Source organism: Macrosteles quadrilineatus, unplaced genomic scaffold (genome assembly GCF_028750875.1).
Source record: "Macrosteles quadrilineatus isolate MER2022 unplaced genomic scaffold, UCM_ALF_1.0 Scaffold_3__2_contigs__length_128488019, whole genome shotgun sequence".
Classification (NCBI taxonomy): domain Eukaryota; kingdom Metazoa; phylum Arthropoda; class Insecta; order Hemiptera; family Cicadellidae; genus Macrosteles; species Macrosteles quadrilineatus.
In genome coordinates, this window is record NW_026542596.1 from 46685785 (window position 1) to 46706103 (window position 20319).

At 37.3% G+C, this 20319-nt stretch overlaps 1 protein-coding gene across 1 annotated transcript in view; it reads left to right on the forward strand.

Moving 5' to 3' along the window:
• The window catches only part of LOC128990300 (ankyrin repeat and BTB/POZ domain-containing protein 2), a 119783-nt gene that overhangs the window by 15450 nt on the left and 84014 nt on the right, over positions 1–20319 (forward strand). The window contains exon 2 of the mRNA XM_054412629.1: positions 20076–20205. Within this exon, the coding sequence (XP_054268604.1) occupies positions 20084–20205 (122 nt within the window). The 5' untranslated portion in view covers positions 20076–20083. The remainder of the gene's footprint in view (positions 1–20075; positions 20206–20319) is intronic.

The window sequence follows — 20319 nt, forward strand, 5'->3', positions numbered from 1 at the left end:
GTGAAAACGTCGTTTTAACCAAAACAATATGACCAACAGGAAAGGTTATGATGTACAAAGTTGTATCTTAAGTAATAAAAAAGTTATAACAAAAATATGTTTCACAAAATCTTAGGAATTGTTGATAAATAATAGTGTAATTAGTAAATTACTCGACTAAATATTATTTAGATGCATTTTATTGTCAGGAAAAATCTATTATTACGAACTTATGGTTAAAAATGGAAAAACATGGCCTACAAACTCAGTAAAATAATAGTACGGACCAGCTCTACAAATGCAATTTTAATTATAATGTTATAGGTTATTATAATATGATTAAGTAACAAGTTCTTATTAAATACAGCTATATGAAATAAAATACATAACATAACATAAGAAATGTAAAGTGCATAGTGTTTCTCATTAAAATTGAAATTAACTACGATCTATTATATTTCACATTTAATTATTATCTTATTTGTTCCATTATTTATTTTTATTTATATTTATATAGCAAGTGTATAATGAAATACAAAATACTGTACAAGTAAACAATATAAGTAACAACGGACCTGATAATCACTATTGTAGTCAATATTTTTAGGATTAAAACGACGTTTTAACCGATGTTCTATCTTTTACCGTTTTCGAAATATCAGCGTTTTAACGCATAGCGCAACCCGCCATGTTTGCCCCCTCCCCCCCACCTTATCGACCACTTTTGAAATAGGCGACATACGTAATTTTGATCACCACAGTCCATATTATTACAATAATCAGCAATAACATTGCGTACTACTTTCATGCATGCTCAAACCCCCTCAGCTCCAGGACTTAATACTCCAGGTCGACAGTTGGTTGCTCGTGTCCCATGGGTGTACCCAGAGTCCGGCTCGGGTGGTCGTCGTCGTGACGGTCTCTCAGTCACGACCGTCCTTGCAGCCACGCCTCTGTGTCCAGTGACAACGATTACACCGAGGACGTGATACGACGTGCACGTGCATCGTCAAACAACCTTCACCAATTGTTGATTTGCGACGCCAACGTGCCATATGAGTTGACAGTCAAATCGCGAGTATCTGGTCGTCTTTGTTGCCATCCCTGTTCGATCGGACTGGTTGCTATTTCAGTTCATGATTTTAAATGATTTAGTTTTCTGTCATTAATTTTGAAGTTATTGTAGAATCTACTTCACACTTACAACAAAATGTAGAGGCTACAATAAAAATATAAAATAACACTGTCAAATTTTGGTCTTCGGGAGATGAAACCGTCGAACTGGCGTTGCATCTTCGGGGCAAACAACAAATCACGTTAAGCTAATAAAATTAACTCAGTATAAAGAAATTGGTCAAACATAGTATTGACCGAGTTGACAAAAATAGTATACAAACCGAGTTGACACAGTATGGGAGGTGCAGCCTAATAAACCCGACTTAACAACTCTATCAAAGTGTACATATTTATAAAGGTTTACAAAAATAACTGTATGTTAAAAATACAATAAGAGTGAAGTAATTGAAATTGAATTATCGTTGGCATGTCCATTTAAGTTGCAATCTGTTTATTTTAGCTGCTGGCAATACTTAAATATTTATTTCAAGCCATCTTGCAATGTTAACATTAGACAATAATTATCCTGTCTTTCATGTGCCAAATGAGCGGAATCTCCAGGAGGTTTAGTCTTTTAGGAGACCCCTTAAGGTACTGTTGCCGCGCTGGTACAGAGTACTTGCCTTACCTACAATTAGACGGTTAGGCTTTGCTTTTGATGATCCGACCTTGGACCCAGCTGTGTAATTGGGATTTTTATGGATAATCCTGGCTAAAGAAGCCACCTATCTGCTTATCAGCTAATCTTACAGTAGTCGACAACAAAGTTGCGCATATTCATTTTACTCCACTCTCCTGGAATTCGTGTTTAACCGTAGATGATGGTTTAACTTAAAATACGTACACTAGCTTACGTCGCTGTATCTGTGGTCCCCTCTCGGAGTAGGCTTTACCACTACGATCAACAGTGATGCCAACATTGTATTATCTGTATATTATCAAGAAGCTCACAACAACAATGTAAATGAGTGATGAACAGGCTCCAGTGTCCGGCGCCTGACCGACCCTGACCCTGGTTGGAATGTTCAGCCTAATTGTAACACCATTATAGGCTAGCTACCGTGCTGCCTTCTGCCTGCTGCCACCTACCTACGCTGCCTACCTAGACGTAATAGGCATCCCACTGTAAAAATGAAGACTGCATTTATTTGTAATTCATGTAGGTGACGTTTGTGTGCTTGTGCGCGGCTAAAGTGTTCTTCTGTTGTCTTGTAGGGGGATTTTACAATATGAGATTTTTGCCTAGACAGCATTGCAAGATGCCAACATTCAGCATTGATAACGATGGCTGGTAGTTATTTCCCAGTAACTGATAATAAATTTTCCAGAGAAATTCGAAACCATTCGGCCTTTGGTCTAAAGAGACGAGTGCAAAGTACGAATGCTGCAATTCCTGGTTACCTCCCGCTATCTCCGCGTCCCGCCATCTCCGTGTACCGCTACCTCCGAATTTCAGAGTGACCCCTATAATCCTCGGTTACTTCCTGCGTTAAGACTTTCCGTCCAAACCTAACCTAACCTAACCTAACCTAACCTAACCTGACCTAACCTAACCTAACCCGAGGGTTAAATTTTCATTAAATCTTCCATCCACGGGGCTTCACAGCCATGGATGCAATGACAGCTAACAACGCAGGCATTGACGGGATTATAAGGGTCACTCAAGACTTCGGAGATGGCGGGACAGATTTGGGTTCGGAGATGGCGGAACGCGGAGATAGTGGGAGCACACGCAATTCCTGGTGCATTATTGAATAGAATGGCAAATTAAGTGGCGTCCCTCATCCGTCTCCTGTGTAATGCAGATCGTGCAAAGAAGCCAAGATTTATAGAAGGGTTCATGGGTGTCTTGCGAGTTTGTCGTGTACTATCTGTCACTGCTACTGAGCATTCAACCGCGTTTATTCAAGATGGCCTTCAAGGTGGACGCTAATATTTACGGGACGTATTTTCGGGGTCGGGTGTGTACTGCAGCCGTAGAACGATTGGCACACATTTTTAGCCGATTTGGAATAGCACGACTGGCACAATCATTAGAGGGGATTAAGAAGGGTCAACCTGTAAGGTTCGGAATGGCACGATTGGCACAACAGGCCGGTAAGGAAGTCGAAGCCAGGTATCCAGAATGCGGGAAAATGGAAATTGTTTTGTCCCCACAAATTCACTCCTGTGGTGCTTATTGGGGTAAGCAAGGTGTAAGTTTGCGCGACAAATCTGCAGCTACGGTCACTGCGCTAGTTGTATCCCATCGATCTCTATTATTACTAATAAAACTACACTAACCTAACTTAACCTAACCTAATCCAGCTTAACATAACCTAACTTAATCTTTAAAAAAACGTGATATTACCGGCAAATGACTGTCGTAGCAAGTTGACGGGGAATTTATAACTTCCCGTTTTCCCTCGTTCGATGGCGTCTACCTGGTCGAGCGGTTGTGCCAATCGTGCCTTTTCCAAGCAGGCGAGTTGACCCTACTTATTCCGCTCAAATGATTGTGCCAATACTGCCATGGGCAGAAGATCCAAAAATGTGTACCAATCGTCCTGTTCCCGTGTACTGCAGTGTGTGGATAGGTGAACCCTTTTGGGGATTAAAATCTTACGCATGTGCACTGACTGAAACTGAAAATATTTATGCAAACCCATAATTCCTCGTTTGTTCGTTAAGGGCATTCGGATTTTGTGTGGCAACAACATAGATCATTAGTACGACAGTATCCTAGACTGTACGACCACCAAGTTAAGCGGGATTCCCTAACTTCAAAATCCTAGCTTTAGGATTGTGAATGCGAGTTTTCCTTGCTGAGTTGAGTCTCTAGGTATGGGGCCCTTGTATGTTGAGTTGGTCGGCAGAGCTTTTGGTACATACATACAAACGTTAGCAACATCGCCCCTAGTCTAGTGGTAGGCACAGGTACAACTCGCCCTTGGCGTGTAACGTGCACTCTAACCTCGGACTTTCACTGTGATCTTGCACAATTGTGGCTCGTTTGTGCTCAACACCAACACCATGTTGACTGCTATGTAGAAGTGACCTCATCCGTCTTCTGTGATATGCAGATCGTGCGAAGCAGCCAAGGTGTATAGAAGGGTTCATGGGTGTCTTGTGACTTCGTCTTGTAAGATCTGTCACTACTACTGAGCATTCAACAGCACTAATTAGGGATGGTTTACCTGGTTTGCACTACCAGTTTGTTCTTGTTGCTGTTCTTCATTTCGCTAATATTTTACAATGGCTTGAGATGTACTTATTCCTGGGTGCACATAGTGTAGTAGGAACGCCTGTTAAATATATCTAGTAATGTGTTTTTTTTATTCGAATCCCAAATCTATCGAATCTTAGGGGAAAATTAAGTTCTAGATTCATCGGTTGGATTCCAGAAATTAATTTATGTATCGCAAAGGTTTAATTGCATCCACGGTTTGGCCGTTTTAGGCAAACCTAATGGAATGTGAATAGTGATGTTCAATTTCAAAATTTCTAATTCCGTTGTACCAGAGCGTTTAAAATCGTGATTTCATTGGCGATTGGAATCGAGAAATTTCATCGACGTTGTCGTGATCGCAACTTGGTGTTTAAAATCGCAAGCTTTTAAACCCGATTTTTTAAATTTATTTTAAATAAAGTAAATAATATGTAGAATAGATTTTACAGTAATTTATATCGTTCTATAGTTTTATTAAGTTTATACACTACTTGGATTTAAGATTGGCAACTCCCTATTTTTAAAGGTTCTTATTCAAGATTTATATTTTGACCATCTACTTCATTCGTTGAAACCCATCGATTTACGCTCCCTAGCACATATAACCTGGCTTGCTGATGCATTATCCAGTTCTGCTTGTTTATTAAAACATCAGTACTCTTGCCCAGTTTAGGTATTAATATCTAATGAATCATGCTTAATCAAGAATCGTTCTTGAAATTGGGAAACCCATAAATTATGCATGCAATAGTTGTATGAGTAACGCAAATTAGTTTGTAATTATGTAGTTCGTCGTTTTTTAGTTCATAGTTATGATGATTGTGCGCATGTAACTGGGGTTGATTTTTCTCTTGTCTGCTTTTATCAACACAACATTACAGTTTTCACCCTATCCTATAAAATATAGTGTGCTAAAACATAGAAACCAACAGCCTTCAAGCGAGCTCCTACGTTATTTGTTGTGTTGGTTGAGACTGACGCTGCGCGCTGTACGGAATGTCGCCCCGGTATATGGCACACATTTACACACCGGACCCACCCGCCCCACATACTGACACTGGCACAACTCTTCACCTCCACCAGGGTAGACATCTCGTCAATGAACCAGCTGTTGTTGCTTTGTTTTGCTTCTAATACAGCATATCACTGGTTGAGATTCTGTTAAAATACTATTTTAATTTCCAATTTTATCGAATTTCCTATCCTGTGATAATCTATGTGTTAGAAATGTGATATTGTTGACGATAACCTTTCTGTTTTGCTTGCTCCCAAATTTATTTTATTTTACACTAGAAATCTATTAGTAGTTGAGACTAGCGCACTCTGTCGGCACAATTCAACTACGATCAGTTTTATTCTAAAGCTGTTTACAACTTTAACGTGGTAATGGGATTCTATCGACTGTCAAAGGCGCTACCGAAGGATTATCTCTTTATAGATTTATCATCCCGGATCATCTGCAAATAATTTCAACTCTAAGGATTGTTTATGTACTGTAAAGTTCTGTTTGAGTCTCTGTGCGATACGATGAGCTGTTCTCCTTGACAGTAGTGTATTAGGTGTTACAGTATATTACGTCAACACAAAAACAAATTTAAATTACAATGTTCAGATTGTCTAAAGGTCGATAAAAGAGTAGCTATCGACCGAGTAGATAAAAGAGTACATTGTCGGGTTACCTTCCGCTATCTCCGCGTCCCGCCACCTCCGTGTCCCGCCACCTGCGAATTTCAGAGTGACCCCTATAATCCTCGGTTACTACCTGCGTTAATAATTTCTGTCCTAACCAAAACTAACCTAACCCATGGGTTAAATTTTCATTAAATCATCCACGGGGCTTTAATAAAAAAATATTTGGAATAAGATCAAAAATTTATTAATCTTGGTAAAATTATTAACTCACTAACAAAATTTAATCTGCAATGACAGCTACCAACGCAGGCAGTGACGGGATTATAAGGGTCACTCAAGAATTCGGAGGTGGCGGGACAGATTTGGGTTCGGAGATGGCGGAACGCGGAGATAGTGGGAGCACACGCATTGTCGTAGTGCAATGAAACATACAATGTGTTTCACGAGGTGATAAAGACAATAATTTAAAAACGAAATAGTAATGTGTTGGACTTATCGTGACTTATTTTTTGACAAAATCAGCGGACACATTTAAAGACTGAGAAAATTTATGTGTCCTCGATGCCAGTTAATTTCTCCCTTTAAGATTAAAATAACTACTTTAGCCCCACAACACATGTTAGGTCAGCCAAATTCACTTCAGTTTGTCGAACAGTCTGTTTAAATCCGCGTAGATAGCATTATAGCAGTTTGCAGCGCCGAGGCGGCTTCGCCCACGACGCCGAGGCCGCGGAGGCGGACACCGTTGTGGCGGAGTCATTGTTGGAGAAAGGCACTCCAGTGACCTTGACAATAATGTCCAGTCGCATTCCTCAGTACCATCAGTAAACCACGGAACTGTCCACCACAGTAGTCTTCATCTTTCCACGATGATCACGATATGGCTGGGCTGAGTGTAGTACTTGCCTTCTAAACATAAGGTTGCCGGTTCTATCCTGAGACAAGACGGAAACTTTGTTGAGGCTCAAGACTGGACTTAACCAGCTGTTATTCATAAATTACAAAAATAATGAATGAATATTTCAAGGTGATTGTAGAAAGGAGTGGATGATCAATGTAGGGGGTTTACTGACTAATGCCAACTGTTTCTATAGCCAGAATCGTGAATCATTATTTAAACTTAAAGTCTAAACAAGGAGAGCTGGGCCCAGTTTTGAACCATCAGAAAGCAATCTCCGGATTAAATCGGTGAACTTTTGATTACTTTGCCATCATCGGTTTTTTTCAGCTACCCAGCCATACGTTTGCTAATTGAATACAATATACTGTAGTAGGCTACTGTTTTGCGCCGACCGCATCGTCCGCACTGTCGTAGCGCATAATTGGACGATATTCAAAATTAACCTTTTTTTAATCTGTAAAGGTTTAATTGATATTTTCAAATTGTTTCTTCATAAACTGATCAGTAATTCAAGTTATTCGTAGCGAATAACGTGTAGTGACTTTAGAAACTCATTGGGTGACGGTTGGATTCATTCTTTAACCAATACAAAGCAAAATAATTAATCAATCCTATTGTCAGTGACTATAATGCCCATCGCTTAGGAATTATAATAAATACACATAAATTGCGTGCATTAAAACATTATTTACTTGCAAATTCGCTACCGTATACCAAAGCTATAAAAACCCCGGGAGTTTCGGCGTGCTCGATTCAACATCAACTAAGTTATCAATAATACGTTTCTTGCTTATTTGTAAACGATACCAATAGTTCTTGCTCCTGTAGCAAGAGTGTGCAAGCAGCTGCCAGAGATTGCTACGTCACAGCCAAGTCGTAAGGAAATAAACTATTGCTTACCGTTACACTGATTACAGGCTATTACTAAGACGAATTAGTCAGCTGCCATTGCGGAAAAATACAGTCATCTGCCTTTTGCAACTCAGTCTGAACGTGAGTTTGAAACTTTTGAGAGATTGAACAAAGTGAACATTACAAGCCACGATCGGTAGGTTTGTGTTTGGGATGTAGAGGTTGTGACATGTTCATGTAAAATATTCTTTCAGCAGAACATATTTGGGTAGGTCTACTGATTTTATAAATACCGACTATAGGCCTATTGACTTGCTGTAGCCTTTTTTTTTTGTAATAGGACACCCAGCCGAGTAGCTCGGTGGCAGTTCAGAGCACGATTACTAGAAAAAAACCCGGTATGGATCATAAACATCAACAAATGACGTTTTTGGCCCGAAAATAAACATGATTTAACATTGGTTAAATGGAACTGCTAAAACATATGTTCAATGCTATTAGTATAGGATTCGGGCCAACAACGTCATTTTGTTTATGTTTATGATCCATACCGGGTTGTTCAAAAGGCCGCTGGTTCGATCGTAGGAAAGTGTGTAGCAGGACCCAGCTGTTCTTGATCATTGAACGTTCAATAAATGGTCCTGACTGATGAAACAGCTCGGCATAGTCAGTAACCAAGCTACACACAGATCATCACACTTAATCTACACTCATATTATTTGGGTTAAAATACGAACATAGGTGGCGTCCCCCATCTCCAATGAATATGAATACAGAATAGTTAAATGAACCGCTAAGCAAAACAAGTGTTTCCGTAGAGTCGAAAGTATATTTTCTCTCCTTCTTTCGACCATTTCGATACTTTGTGTATGACAGCATGGAATATGCAATTATATAATAAGTCGTACTTAACAGTTTGGCCTGGTTCAGAAGTTGGTGTTTTCTGAAGATATCAATGATTAACACTGTTTCGGGTGAACTACTTTTATTATCACTATAAACCTGCTAACTCGAAGCTAAAACTTTAATACAGGAATGGTTTGGACATAAGTCCTCAATAATCCTATTGATTGAATGCAGTTGATTGTTTACCTGTCAAAACAGCTAACTCTCATTTACTTAGCTGGCGCGGCACTGGTACCACTCGGCTCAAATGTACTCAACCGAAATAGTCGCCATGGCAGTTTGAGTAAGATTAACTAAAACCACTAGTTTAGAACTTTCTATGGAAATCATAATTGTTATTTACCAACAGGAATATTATAAATAATTATTACCATTACTACAGGATTATTCTTTGCAGTTGTGGTAGGTTTCTGTTTTGCCCGAGGACTGTTGTCGACTTTAGCAGACTGTGAAATGGAACGGATTGGCCGCAACCGCGAAGCATCTAGTCGCAAGGGGTGTCGTGCCAGAAGCGACCGTGCCAGAAGCGACCCGTGCCGCTAGCGACCCACAAATTTTCTACCGTGCCGCTAGCGACCCACGAATTTGGAGTGGGAGGCGAGTAATGAATTAACGCACATTCAACTTATATTCTTAATAAAAACTAAACAGAATTTCACTATTAAACCATTAAAGCGATTTGCTGTTACATTAAATACATAACAAAATACTTCCGCCACAGCAGTCCTGCAGACTAAACTTATTCCCATTTGGGGAAGAAAAATAGTTTTTTATGTCAGTTGTATCGTATAATTCATACGATTATACATTTACCAACACATATCCATAAATAATATAAACAAACTATAACAGTTTGTAGACTCCAGGTGCATTTATTGTAATGGAACTATTTATCTTTATTCGTTCGTGTAATGTGTGTGAAAGTTTATGAACATTAGTTAACAATGATAAACATTTTTTTCCAACTGAAATGTTTTGACAATGGCGGATACAAGCCGAAACACGTAAACAACCTACAATTTGAGCTGTTTGTCGAATTATAAGGTATGTAAACCTATTTATCACATTGAATATAACAGCTCAGGAGCTAGATAGGCCAGTAAAATTAGATAAAAATAATACATTTTGAGGAATTAATTCCCAGCAAGCTGGAAATCGTTTTAATACCTCCATTTGGTCCCAAATAAGTGTAATCTGAGTTTGCACCGTCCTATGAGGTGAGCTTACATTATGGCAGCCTAAAATAAATTAAATTTAAGCACTTTTTCAGTTTTTTCCAAGTTGCTCAAAAACAGTGTGTCGGACACAAACAACGTCCTAATAATATCAAAGAGGATTAAATTCTGCATAAAATGAGTATATAAATATCCAAATTCGGTTAAGTAGTATAGCCAAAATATTAAGTTTTAAATATATATATATATTTTTTTTTTCATTGCATTTTACATTTTGCGACTTTCCAGAACCCCATACTATCTTTGAAAGAAACACACCCATGACCATTTCCTTCTTCATTCGAAGTAAGAGTGGGGAAAACAGCTGATCAAGTATTCCCAGCTGTTTGCAGTTGTATAGTACAGCAATTTCATTGCTAAGTGGCTGTCATCAGTTACTTTGGAAGTAAAGTTATTATAAGTATTTTAAAAATAATTTAGGACATTTACTAATATTTGTATTCGTTCAAGAAAGTGTTATAACGTAGTGATCTGTTATCTAAGTTTTGTGTTTAACATGTTCGGACATGCAATCCTGAGTATTTAATCTGTTTAATTTTAACCATCCTAGGAGTTAAACTCATACCACTATCGCAGCCTAAAATAAATTAAATTTCAGAATTTTATTTTATCTTTTGCTTGTAGCTAAAAAATAGTGCACCAGACAAATACATAAATATTCAAATTTGGTACAGTAGCACAGCCAATATCTTTGTTAAGAAATAGATAACTTTTTCATCTTATTGCAAACTATATTTAGCCCTGGAAAGTCGACATCCCATCATACCACTGACCACCATAAGAAAAAATCGATAGAATTAAAGTTGTATAGTATAATATAACACGTTAAAAAGGTATTTCAATTGAAATTTTCACTCATTTTTAAAGACTTAATTTTGCATAAACCTTAAAATCGGGTTCCATAAACTGTCCTCTTGGCTGCACATCCTACATGTTAGGATTTATCTCAAGCTGCAGTGGACTGTCAAAGAGGCTGTCCTCACATGTTTCTGCTTCTACGGTGTTTGGTATGTGGGACACACCCTCAACTTGAAACTGCTGAATTTAAGCATGACTGACCATGGTAGCTAAGGCAAATTGTTAAGCATTCCATCTACTTTTCGGCAGCTGCACTTTCCTGTACACGCATGACACTATGTTGAGGATTTAAGTTGGAGCTGGATTCTTTGTGTTTATGGTTGGGAGTAAACCATGTTCCGCCATCCTCCAACCCCAGTTGAGCGGATCCACTGGTCTATCATACCAGCTCTGTATTTAGTGTTAGACTCGTAGAAAGTGTTGGGCGGCGACTGTATTTGTTAGTGGTAGGGAAGCTATATATAGAAAGTTAACTTTGAAATGGATTTTGAGAACATCCCATAAGGAATTTTGTCCAGTGAGGTATTATTGGCTTTAGATGATTGTCACAACAGTTGACCTGCTAAAATTAGGCCCTCAGGATGAGCATATGTATGGTGGAAAAGCTTTACAGCCCCCAGCAACGTGTTCTTCTCAAGGAGTTTTATAATCTTCAACTTCACTTGGCGATAGAATACAGATAGTATTTCACCCACTGATTGCATATAGGAACAGAAGGTTCTCTTTGACAGGAGATAGAAGTTGAAATGCCTCAGAGTATGTTCTAAGAGGTCCACATTCCAGATTTCCTGAGGTAAAGATTTGAGGAATTTGGTGCTTTGGCAGTTAATAGGACCAATAGATCTGTGTCCTATTCAATTATTATGACTTTCGCAAAGTTCTCAGCCATTTGAATGGCAGTGTTGACAATGAGGGTATCAGCATCCTCAAGAGCTTGTCCGACTTCAAACCCTTGGAGCACTTGCTCACTCAGCATGGAGATAAGCCGTCCTTTGTTGTTGTAGTTAGAGAGAAATTGTTCTTTCAGCATTGTTGCAGTCAACATTTTAGTAAAAATTACGTTTGCTAAGGATTGCTTGATTATTATTATCATTATTCCTTGTTGTTTCACAGAAGTTGAGGCCTCAACATGTAAAAGTCTATACTCAGGATTGCATGTCCGAACATGTTAAACACGACACTTAATATCATGAAGATAACAGATCACTAAGTTATAACACTTTCTTGAACGAATACAAATATTGGTAAACGCCCTTAATTATTTTTAAAATACTTATAATAACTTTACTTCCAAAGTAACTGATGACAGCCACTTAGCAATGAAATTGCTGTACTATACATCTGCAAACAGCTGGGAATACTTGATCAGCTGTTTTCCCCACTCTTACTTCGTATGAAGAAGGAAATTGTCATGGGTGTGTTTCTTTCAAAGATAGTATGGGGTTCTGGAAAGTCGCAAAATGTAAAATGCAATGAAACAAAAAAGTTATATATTTAAAACTTAATATTTTGGCTATACTACTTAACCGAATTTGGATATTTATATACTCATTTTATGCAGAATTTAATCCTCTTTGATATTATTAGGACGTTGTTTGCGTCCGACACACTGTTTTTAAGCAACTTGGAAAAAACTGAAAAAAGTGCTTAAATTTAATTTATTTTAGGCTGCCATAATGTAAGCTCACCTCATAGGACGGTGCAAACTCAGATTACACTTATTTGGGACCAAATGAAGGTATTAAAACGATTTCCACCTTGCTGGGAATTAATTCTTCGAAAAGTTCTAATTTGACTGGCCTAAGAATGGAAACGAATTATAACCAAATTACATACATTTTTTACGAATGGTGTTTTTGCTCTCTCGGGGCATCAAAACGTAAAATTAAATAGGTACCGGGTCTAGGTCTTTCAATGAGACCTACCTTAATATATTATTCCCTATATGGAAAAGAGTATTCTAACAAAACCAAATAAAGAAGATTTTGAGGTTTCTAGTCATAGTACGGCAGCTTACAATCCCTGATGTTGTTGAGCTGCTATCACGAAAAATGACTAAGACGTCTCTACTGACACAAGGGGGGTTGGAATACCGGGAAGTCATTTCAAGTTCCAAGATGCCGTAATTTCAGTTGTTCTGCTATGCTATGTATTTTAAATAACGTTTCCATTGTTTGACGGACAACCCTTACTCGAATGAGATCTCAAGTTCATCACTTCTCTTGTGACATTCAGTAGCTCAACATCAGTAATAAGTTTGTTTTAGGGTTTTTTTTTTAATATCAATTTTTTCAATTTATAATATTTATTTACTGATAAAGGAAATTTCTCACGCACGGGCCTATGTGAGAGGGATTTCATACTTATTGACTATGTCAGTATATTATTTACATAACTATGGCATAACTTTAAAATTTGTACTGACAAAGTATTGTAACATAGTATTTTACTTACTGAAAAAAACATTATTTTGATTTTATTTGATAAACTACCTCCATGTGAAGTTGTATTTAGATCTTTTGAGTGGTTCCCGTGCGATTAAGTTGTATACAAACACACATCCACCATCTCATATTTACATATTTAGATAATAAATTGAAAAATAAAGAAAAGATAAGTTAATTGATTATATTTGCTCTTAAAAAAATACTAGCTGTTTGCCCGTTCTACGTATGGGAATATTGTAGTAAGTTGAAACCTTATATTCAGAACAGGAGTTGGTTTGCATACTTAGTGTGCAATTTTTCAGATATGCTGGCAAAACTATTACTGTATAGGAATACATACAAACCTTCGCAAATACAATATCTGACAGTTTCAAAGCCAAAACGAATTCTTCGCAATTAAATGTCACCCGATTGTGTTACTCCATATTTGATATCTAATGATAAAAATAAAAGGAATTGCTTTATAGATCTATGAGGCATAGCCCTAAAGTAGGCCTGTAATTGAAAGTTACTTTTCACACTTGTTAAAAGTAGTTAAAATACTTCCTCAACCCCACTACTGCACACTTTATTCGGGTAGAAAGTTATTAACAAAGGTGCTCTTGTCTTTTCCACGAAACACTTAGAAATAAGGACATTAATGCGTTACAAACAGACATACACACCCAAATACAGAATTGGATTAGGGGATTTACTACGCTTTAACCAAAGCAAATTACAAACAAAATAATTATTTGAAAGTTTAGAAAGTGTCATCAAATGTTATGATAATCGTTTTTAGAACTAATCAAACTGTAAAATTGGTGTGAATCCGTTGGCAAATATATAAATAAATAAATTAATACACAGTACACAAAACATTTATACGTTAACAACTCCGAGCTTTTAAAAATTCGTGGTGGTTTGCTAAAGCCTCTTTCACTGATGTTTTATAATTGTCATAGCATAAACTAACATTTTGGAGTCCATACAGAAAACGCAAAAAAATATACAGTAAGACATCAATTAAATTTAATAAGAAATAAGGTGCAGCACAAACGATAACTATAGTTGTAAATAGTGATGTGTTTGTACGTAAAAATTATTCTTACTGCTACCACCGGTTCTAGTAAAAGTAGCAGGACCAAAAACCAACGTTTACATTTAAGAAAAGAACTATAGTACTTACGACCAATTCAAACTGCCCTTCTAATCAAACTGTATTATAGGTGGCAATCCAATCCGTTGGCAAATATATAAATAAATAAATACACAGGTCACAAAACATGAAACATGTAACGTTAACAACGTACAGCTTTAAAAACTCACTATGGTTTGCTCAAAAAAACTTTCACTTGATTTGGTGCAGTACCGAAGCTATTCTCCCTTGGTTTTAATTTTTTTTAAGTTTTCGAAAATCAATGTTATTTCCTGTCCTTGAAGCACCGTCAATGAGTGGAATCCTTTTTTGTGAGCTATTGGTGACGATGATTAAAAAAATGTAAGTTTCCCAGCACTAAACAACACTGATTCACCGTATTCTCCCCGATTATCAAAACTCAAGAACAGTCGTTGCACTTGCGATTAATTAAACCGGTTAAGGCACAACGTTTTTAATCTCACTTGGTTTGGATGTGCCGGATGTGCTAACAAAACTTGATCGGCAGCACAATTTTTATTTCAGCTGCAGTTATTTTAATAACAATAAATGAGAGCATTCTATTGGCTGAGGGAACACCATTAGCGCAATGATATATATTTTTTTAATTTATAATTTTAAAACTCTCATTTTGTCCGTATTAAAAAACTGCAGCTGAAATAAAAATCGTGCCGGCAATGGTTGCGGTATTTGTAAACAACTTTTAATGTAAACATATCAGTGACAGACAGAGGTAAGAACTAATCCAAACAGGTGATTGTTATTTCTTAAAATGTAATAGTAAACATTGGGAGAAAATTTGACAAAATCGAACAAAATTGGGTTTTTGATGGTTCGTTATTTTGTTTTCAAAGAAGCGGGGCCATGTTTTTAGAGTCAAAGACACTCTCACCAATCCAGTAAATACAGAAAAAAAGATTAGAACCTTGATCGGTACTCAAGTGTTCTAGGAGTAGGCCGCGTAAAATGACATTTTGGCGTCACAGACGGAATGACAGAATAGACAAACAGACGGACAGACAGAAATTGAGATAGGACTCGTTTCGGCTTTCTTAGGTTATGAAATGTAAAAATAACCAAAAACTTCATGATTCTAAGCAATGTACAAACAAAACTGTAATTTTAATTTTATAGATACAAATTCAAGAATTTTTTTGATTAAGTAACCACACATAACTTGAGTCTATGCTAGCAGCTGGAAACTAGATATGCTTAAATAGCTCTTTAGTCGAATATTGGGCTCTTCCAGGTGGTACATATTACTATAACAAGAATAGGATTTGTTTATAAGCCATTAACATAGATTTGAACAAAACATTGTAAAATCCATTATCAAACAATGGGTCGCTAGTGGCACTCACACTATTACCAGGGTCGCTTCTGGCACGATTTTTGCTGGGTCGCTTCTGGCACGGTCGCTTCCGGCACGTAATCTCGCAAGGACGTTCACTAAATTGCTAACATTACTCATAATCTGCACACCACTAGATATGAGACCGCACTACATCGAGATTTCTGCAATTCCAACGACAGTAGTTTACGGCTGAAATGCAATGTACAGCACATTCTTGAGTAAATAATATACTGCAAATGCATATATAAATAAAGTGTAAATTAATGTGTTTAAGAATTAAATGTTTTTTGTTCTCTTTAGCTAAAGTAAGACTGGTCAGTTTTCCTTGTACTGTATGTATTATTTTATTTTCTCAATACCTTATTACAGTAATTATTAAAATACTCCGTAATTGTTGAGCCTTTGACTCTCATTCCAAATACAACCTTAACCAACTAGAGTAAAACAAAACAAGAGTACAAACAAGCCAAACAAGCATTGTACGCCTCACCACACCATGTTTAGCCTAAACGTCAATAACGTCAGTTTCTCAAATGGCCACAATTTGTACCGGTACGTTGTTTTAACGTGTTTAAACGTTCACCTATAAACATACATATTGGTGTAATAGAAAAACATTTAATGTGTTATCGACATTTTGATTATATACTTTTTTGAAAAGGGACATTGACAAAAGGTTCCAAACGATGATTACGAAAATTACCGTATTACAGTAACCGTACAATTGAATGGAATGCCTAATAGCAGGTATTTAAACCTTTTTTGTATTATTTTGCAATCCGGAGGCTATATAAGATTTTTTATATTACAATGAAAAATTGCATGTTCATTTAATATAAAAATAAAAGAATTTATCTGTATTACCACAAACACTTAATTTTAGAGTTCATTTTAATATTTATTTTTTTAATTTCTGTTTTTGGACATTTTAACGAGCTGTTTCATTAAGTAAACCATCGGTAAGCACAACACATCTCCATCAAAGTGTGTTCTGACAATTTTAGCAACGTCATTAAATTTCGTCCCTACCTTTTTCACCAAGTTTGATTGTTTAGAAACCGCGTGTCCGGAATTCTTTTCTTTTCGACGAGCGTCGCCCCTGCATTCTCCGACGGTCCACGAAAAACGCGGGTGAATTTGTTCCAATTCCCTCGGGTGCAGGTGACGTGAGGCGTGAGCCACGGAATGCGTCGCTTGCCCAGTCAAGGTCACGTGATGAGGCTGATGACCTTGACCCCGGGGCAAAGGTTTGTTTACTCTCCGTCTCCAGTCAGGGGGTTGTAAAACTACGCTGAACATACGTGACGTCACTCTATGCATCCCTCCGCTCTCTGACGTCAAATACACGCAACTATCTTCTAACAAATGATCTTCCCTTATAAAACACACTAACGATTTTTAAATACTATGGGAATGGTGTTTTTATGGGGTAAAAATAGGTTTATCTCATTTTTGACCCTCAAAACAAAAAAAATCTTAATATCTCTCTAGATCTGTTTAAAGAACTTTAAAAAAATTAGTATGTATACCAAAGTGTTTCTGTACGGTTATTGGTAACAGGGAAAATTTAAAAAATTTTAAATTTAAAATGCCCATGTTATTTTTATAGAGAATATTGTAAAATTTTTTAGTTTGCTTGTTTATGAAAATATTTTCATCAAACTTGGCAATTATATTTATTTTATACTAAGCTATTAATATTTTACTGAAAACACACTTTATTAGTTTCCTTGTAGCAGCAAACCTAGGTACTCGTTAAACCTAATCTATATAATTAATACGCTACACGAAAGTTTGTCGGTTGAACTCCTCCGCCATTTCCTAACCGATTTTATCCATTTACGTCTCATTGGAAAGAGCGTGTCGCGTAGTTTTGCAAACTGACCTTACATTTTTGAAAAAGTCCCTTGGGCTCTGCCCCAGTGGCTTTGAAAGTTCCCATGTTAACCTTATGAGAACATAATTGTTTACATTTTGATCAGCTGTATAATTTTATTGCTGTTATTTACTTTTCAATTCAATGAAACACATTGAGTACATTTATTTACTATTTGAGTTTGTGTAAACATAACCCCCAAGACGGATCGTGTTAGTATGGTTGTATCTTAAATTTGTGTATTTATCGTTGTTTTGTGTCGCTATGATGGATTGTGTTAGCATGATTGTAACTTAAGTTTGTGCATTTATCGTTGTTTAGTGTAGCTATAATTTGTTTACTATTTGTTGTTTATTTCCAGGGACATATTTCCGAATAGGCGGACTAGGCGCCCGCCTAGGGCGGCAAATTTTAGGGGCGGCAAAATTTTGAGGGTAAAAAAATAAAAAAACAAAGTTTTAATCTAAAAAAAATTAGCAAATAATTTTGGGAACGGCAAAATAGCCATTTCAAATATTTTGATTAAGTATACAACTATTTCAGAACGCATCCAAGTCAAACAAACGTCAATAGTTTATTACACAGCTGTGTAGAGTTGTCCGTGCTGCCCTATTGGTCTGGCGGACACGCTCGCCGCGGGAGCGGGTCGCCGTGCCGGCCGCTATGTCTAGTGACAAACGTAGAAAACACTCCCTTCTGTTTACTTCATACACCACTACGCAGCGGCAGCTCTATAGCTGAAAGATTCTTTTGCTAGGTTAAAATCAAGAAGAAAAGTGTGAACTAAATACTTACCACTGTACCAAACTTAACCAATTTAAAATTGTATATTCTTTCAGTATTACAGTAGTACGTAATTTTTCTTTGCGATTCATGTGCTTTTGGGAGAAATAAAAAGTATAAGAAAACATATTTCTTTCATTTCAAATCAAAGCCAATAGCACGTCTCTCAAGTGGATCTGACTAATAGTGTTCAATGAAAAGCGTTATAAGAACCATTGTATATAGACGATTTTGTGGGCCGTTTCAAGCCGCAAAATGGGATTGTAAAAATACTGATTAGATAAAAAAAAGTTGCATTCCGTGTAGGCCTATCCAAGTCAGAATGTTTTACAAAAAAAAAACGGCACTAAAAAGTCCGTTAAAAGGGGTCGAAATAGTATATTTCGTACCTAGAGCCGAAAATGAGGTTTCGCCGGCTCGAGATAGTTTTGAGGTTCGAGACGTAGTCAACTTAAAACGATCGAGAGCTGCAAAACCATTTCGGTCCGTGGTACGAACGCTATTTTCCACCACACTATACCTAAATAGCACCTTAATTCACCACAATAATGATGCACACTGATAGTCAACACAACTAGAACTTTAAGGTTATGTGAAGAAATAATTTGAGGAATCAGCAAAAGTTAAAATAAATAGTTGCTAGGCAGCGGTGACAATAAAACAATTCTATTGCAATGCTATGGATACTTATTGTGTATTTAATATGCATTCATGTTTTAAAAAGTAAGCGATCAGCTGATTTTGCGGCCCTAGGGATGTAAGAACCTGCTCGGTCCCCAAAAGACGATGACTTTAAATCGTCATTTGGGCTTTAAATCGTAACTTTCAGCCACCAATTAACGCATGTAAAACAGGTAAAAACATCATAGTGTGGTGAAAAGTTATTAAATTTGTTGATGCAGCATGCAATATTACCAATTATTTTTCCACAAAACCAGCTGACAGGGCATGTATTGGCCATTAGGGTGATATTAGTGAGGTCGGGGAGTGCGTTGAAAAGTGGGAGCGGGAGGGGCGGCGGCAAACTTTGTTGCCTAGAGGCGGCAGATACTTAAATACGTCCCTGTTTATTTCTTTTAAATGTCTCCGACGCAACGACAGCGAAATATAGACAGGAGGCGCAATCGTGATAACGACCGCAGCAGCTACAGAACAGTGGCGCGTAATAGGCTTAACTCATCACAGTCTGAACCTGAACCTGGACAACTTCAACTATTGGGTTACAAAATGCGCCCTAACACTACCCCAAAACGACTTTTCGTTCTCAATTGGCCCTCTATTAATGACCTGTGTTGCCTGTACAGCGAGGCATTTTGAGAAGGAGAGAACCGTCCGGAATGCTTTAGGTTTATCAATAAAGAAGATAAACATGGTCTGAGTTACACAACGGTAATATTTGAGTTGAATCTTTTAAACTCATTGTAAATATGACTGTCATTCAATCTGAAATAACTCCTGTAATATTTTGTAATTGCTCGAATTCGAGCAACATGTACACTAGTGTTATTTAATTAGATTTAGTTGAAAATAAATTCAGACAAATGGAAATTCCCCTAGTCGGCAGGTTTGTTGAGGCGGGTTTACTAATTGACATAGGTAGCCTATGCAATTAAGGGGTTGTATTGTAACCTCCTGAGTCCATATCAACTTGCCCACACTCTCAAATCATCAAGGACGGCTGGGTCCAGCCTAGAACCATGGACAATCTTCTGACTTTTCAGACAGGATAAACCATAGCTTTGTGTAAATATTTTTAGGGCTTTATTTTCAAAATCATTGTTGTTGTGCAGGTGATCGTATGATGACTGCTAGTCCGGCCCAAGTGCACCCCATGCCGGAGTTCCGTGATCCTGACCACTACCGTAGCCCTGCAGGCCTTGTAGAAGGCAGTCATGAGATCGTCAGACCAAAACCTAGAAGGTAGGAAGATTCAATAACATGTAGAAATAGAAATAATGTTTAAATCCTGACTAATTACGTAGATTTGTGTTTTTAATTAGCTTGTTTATTAGAGTTGACTGCAGGTTGTACCAA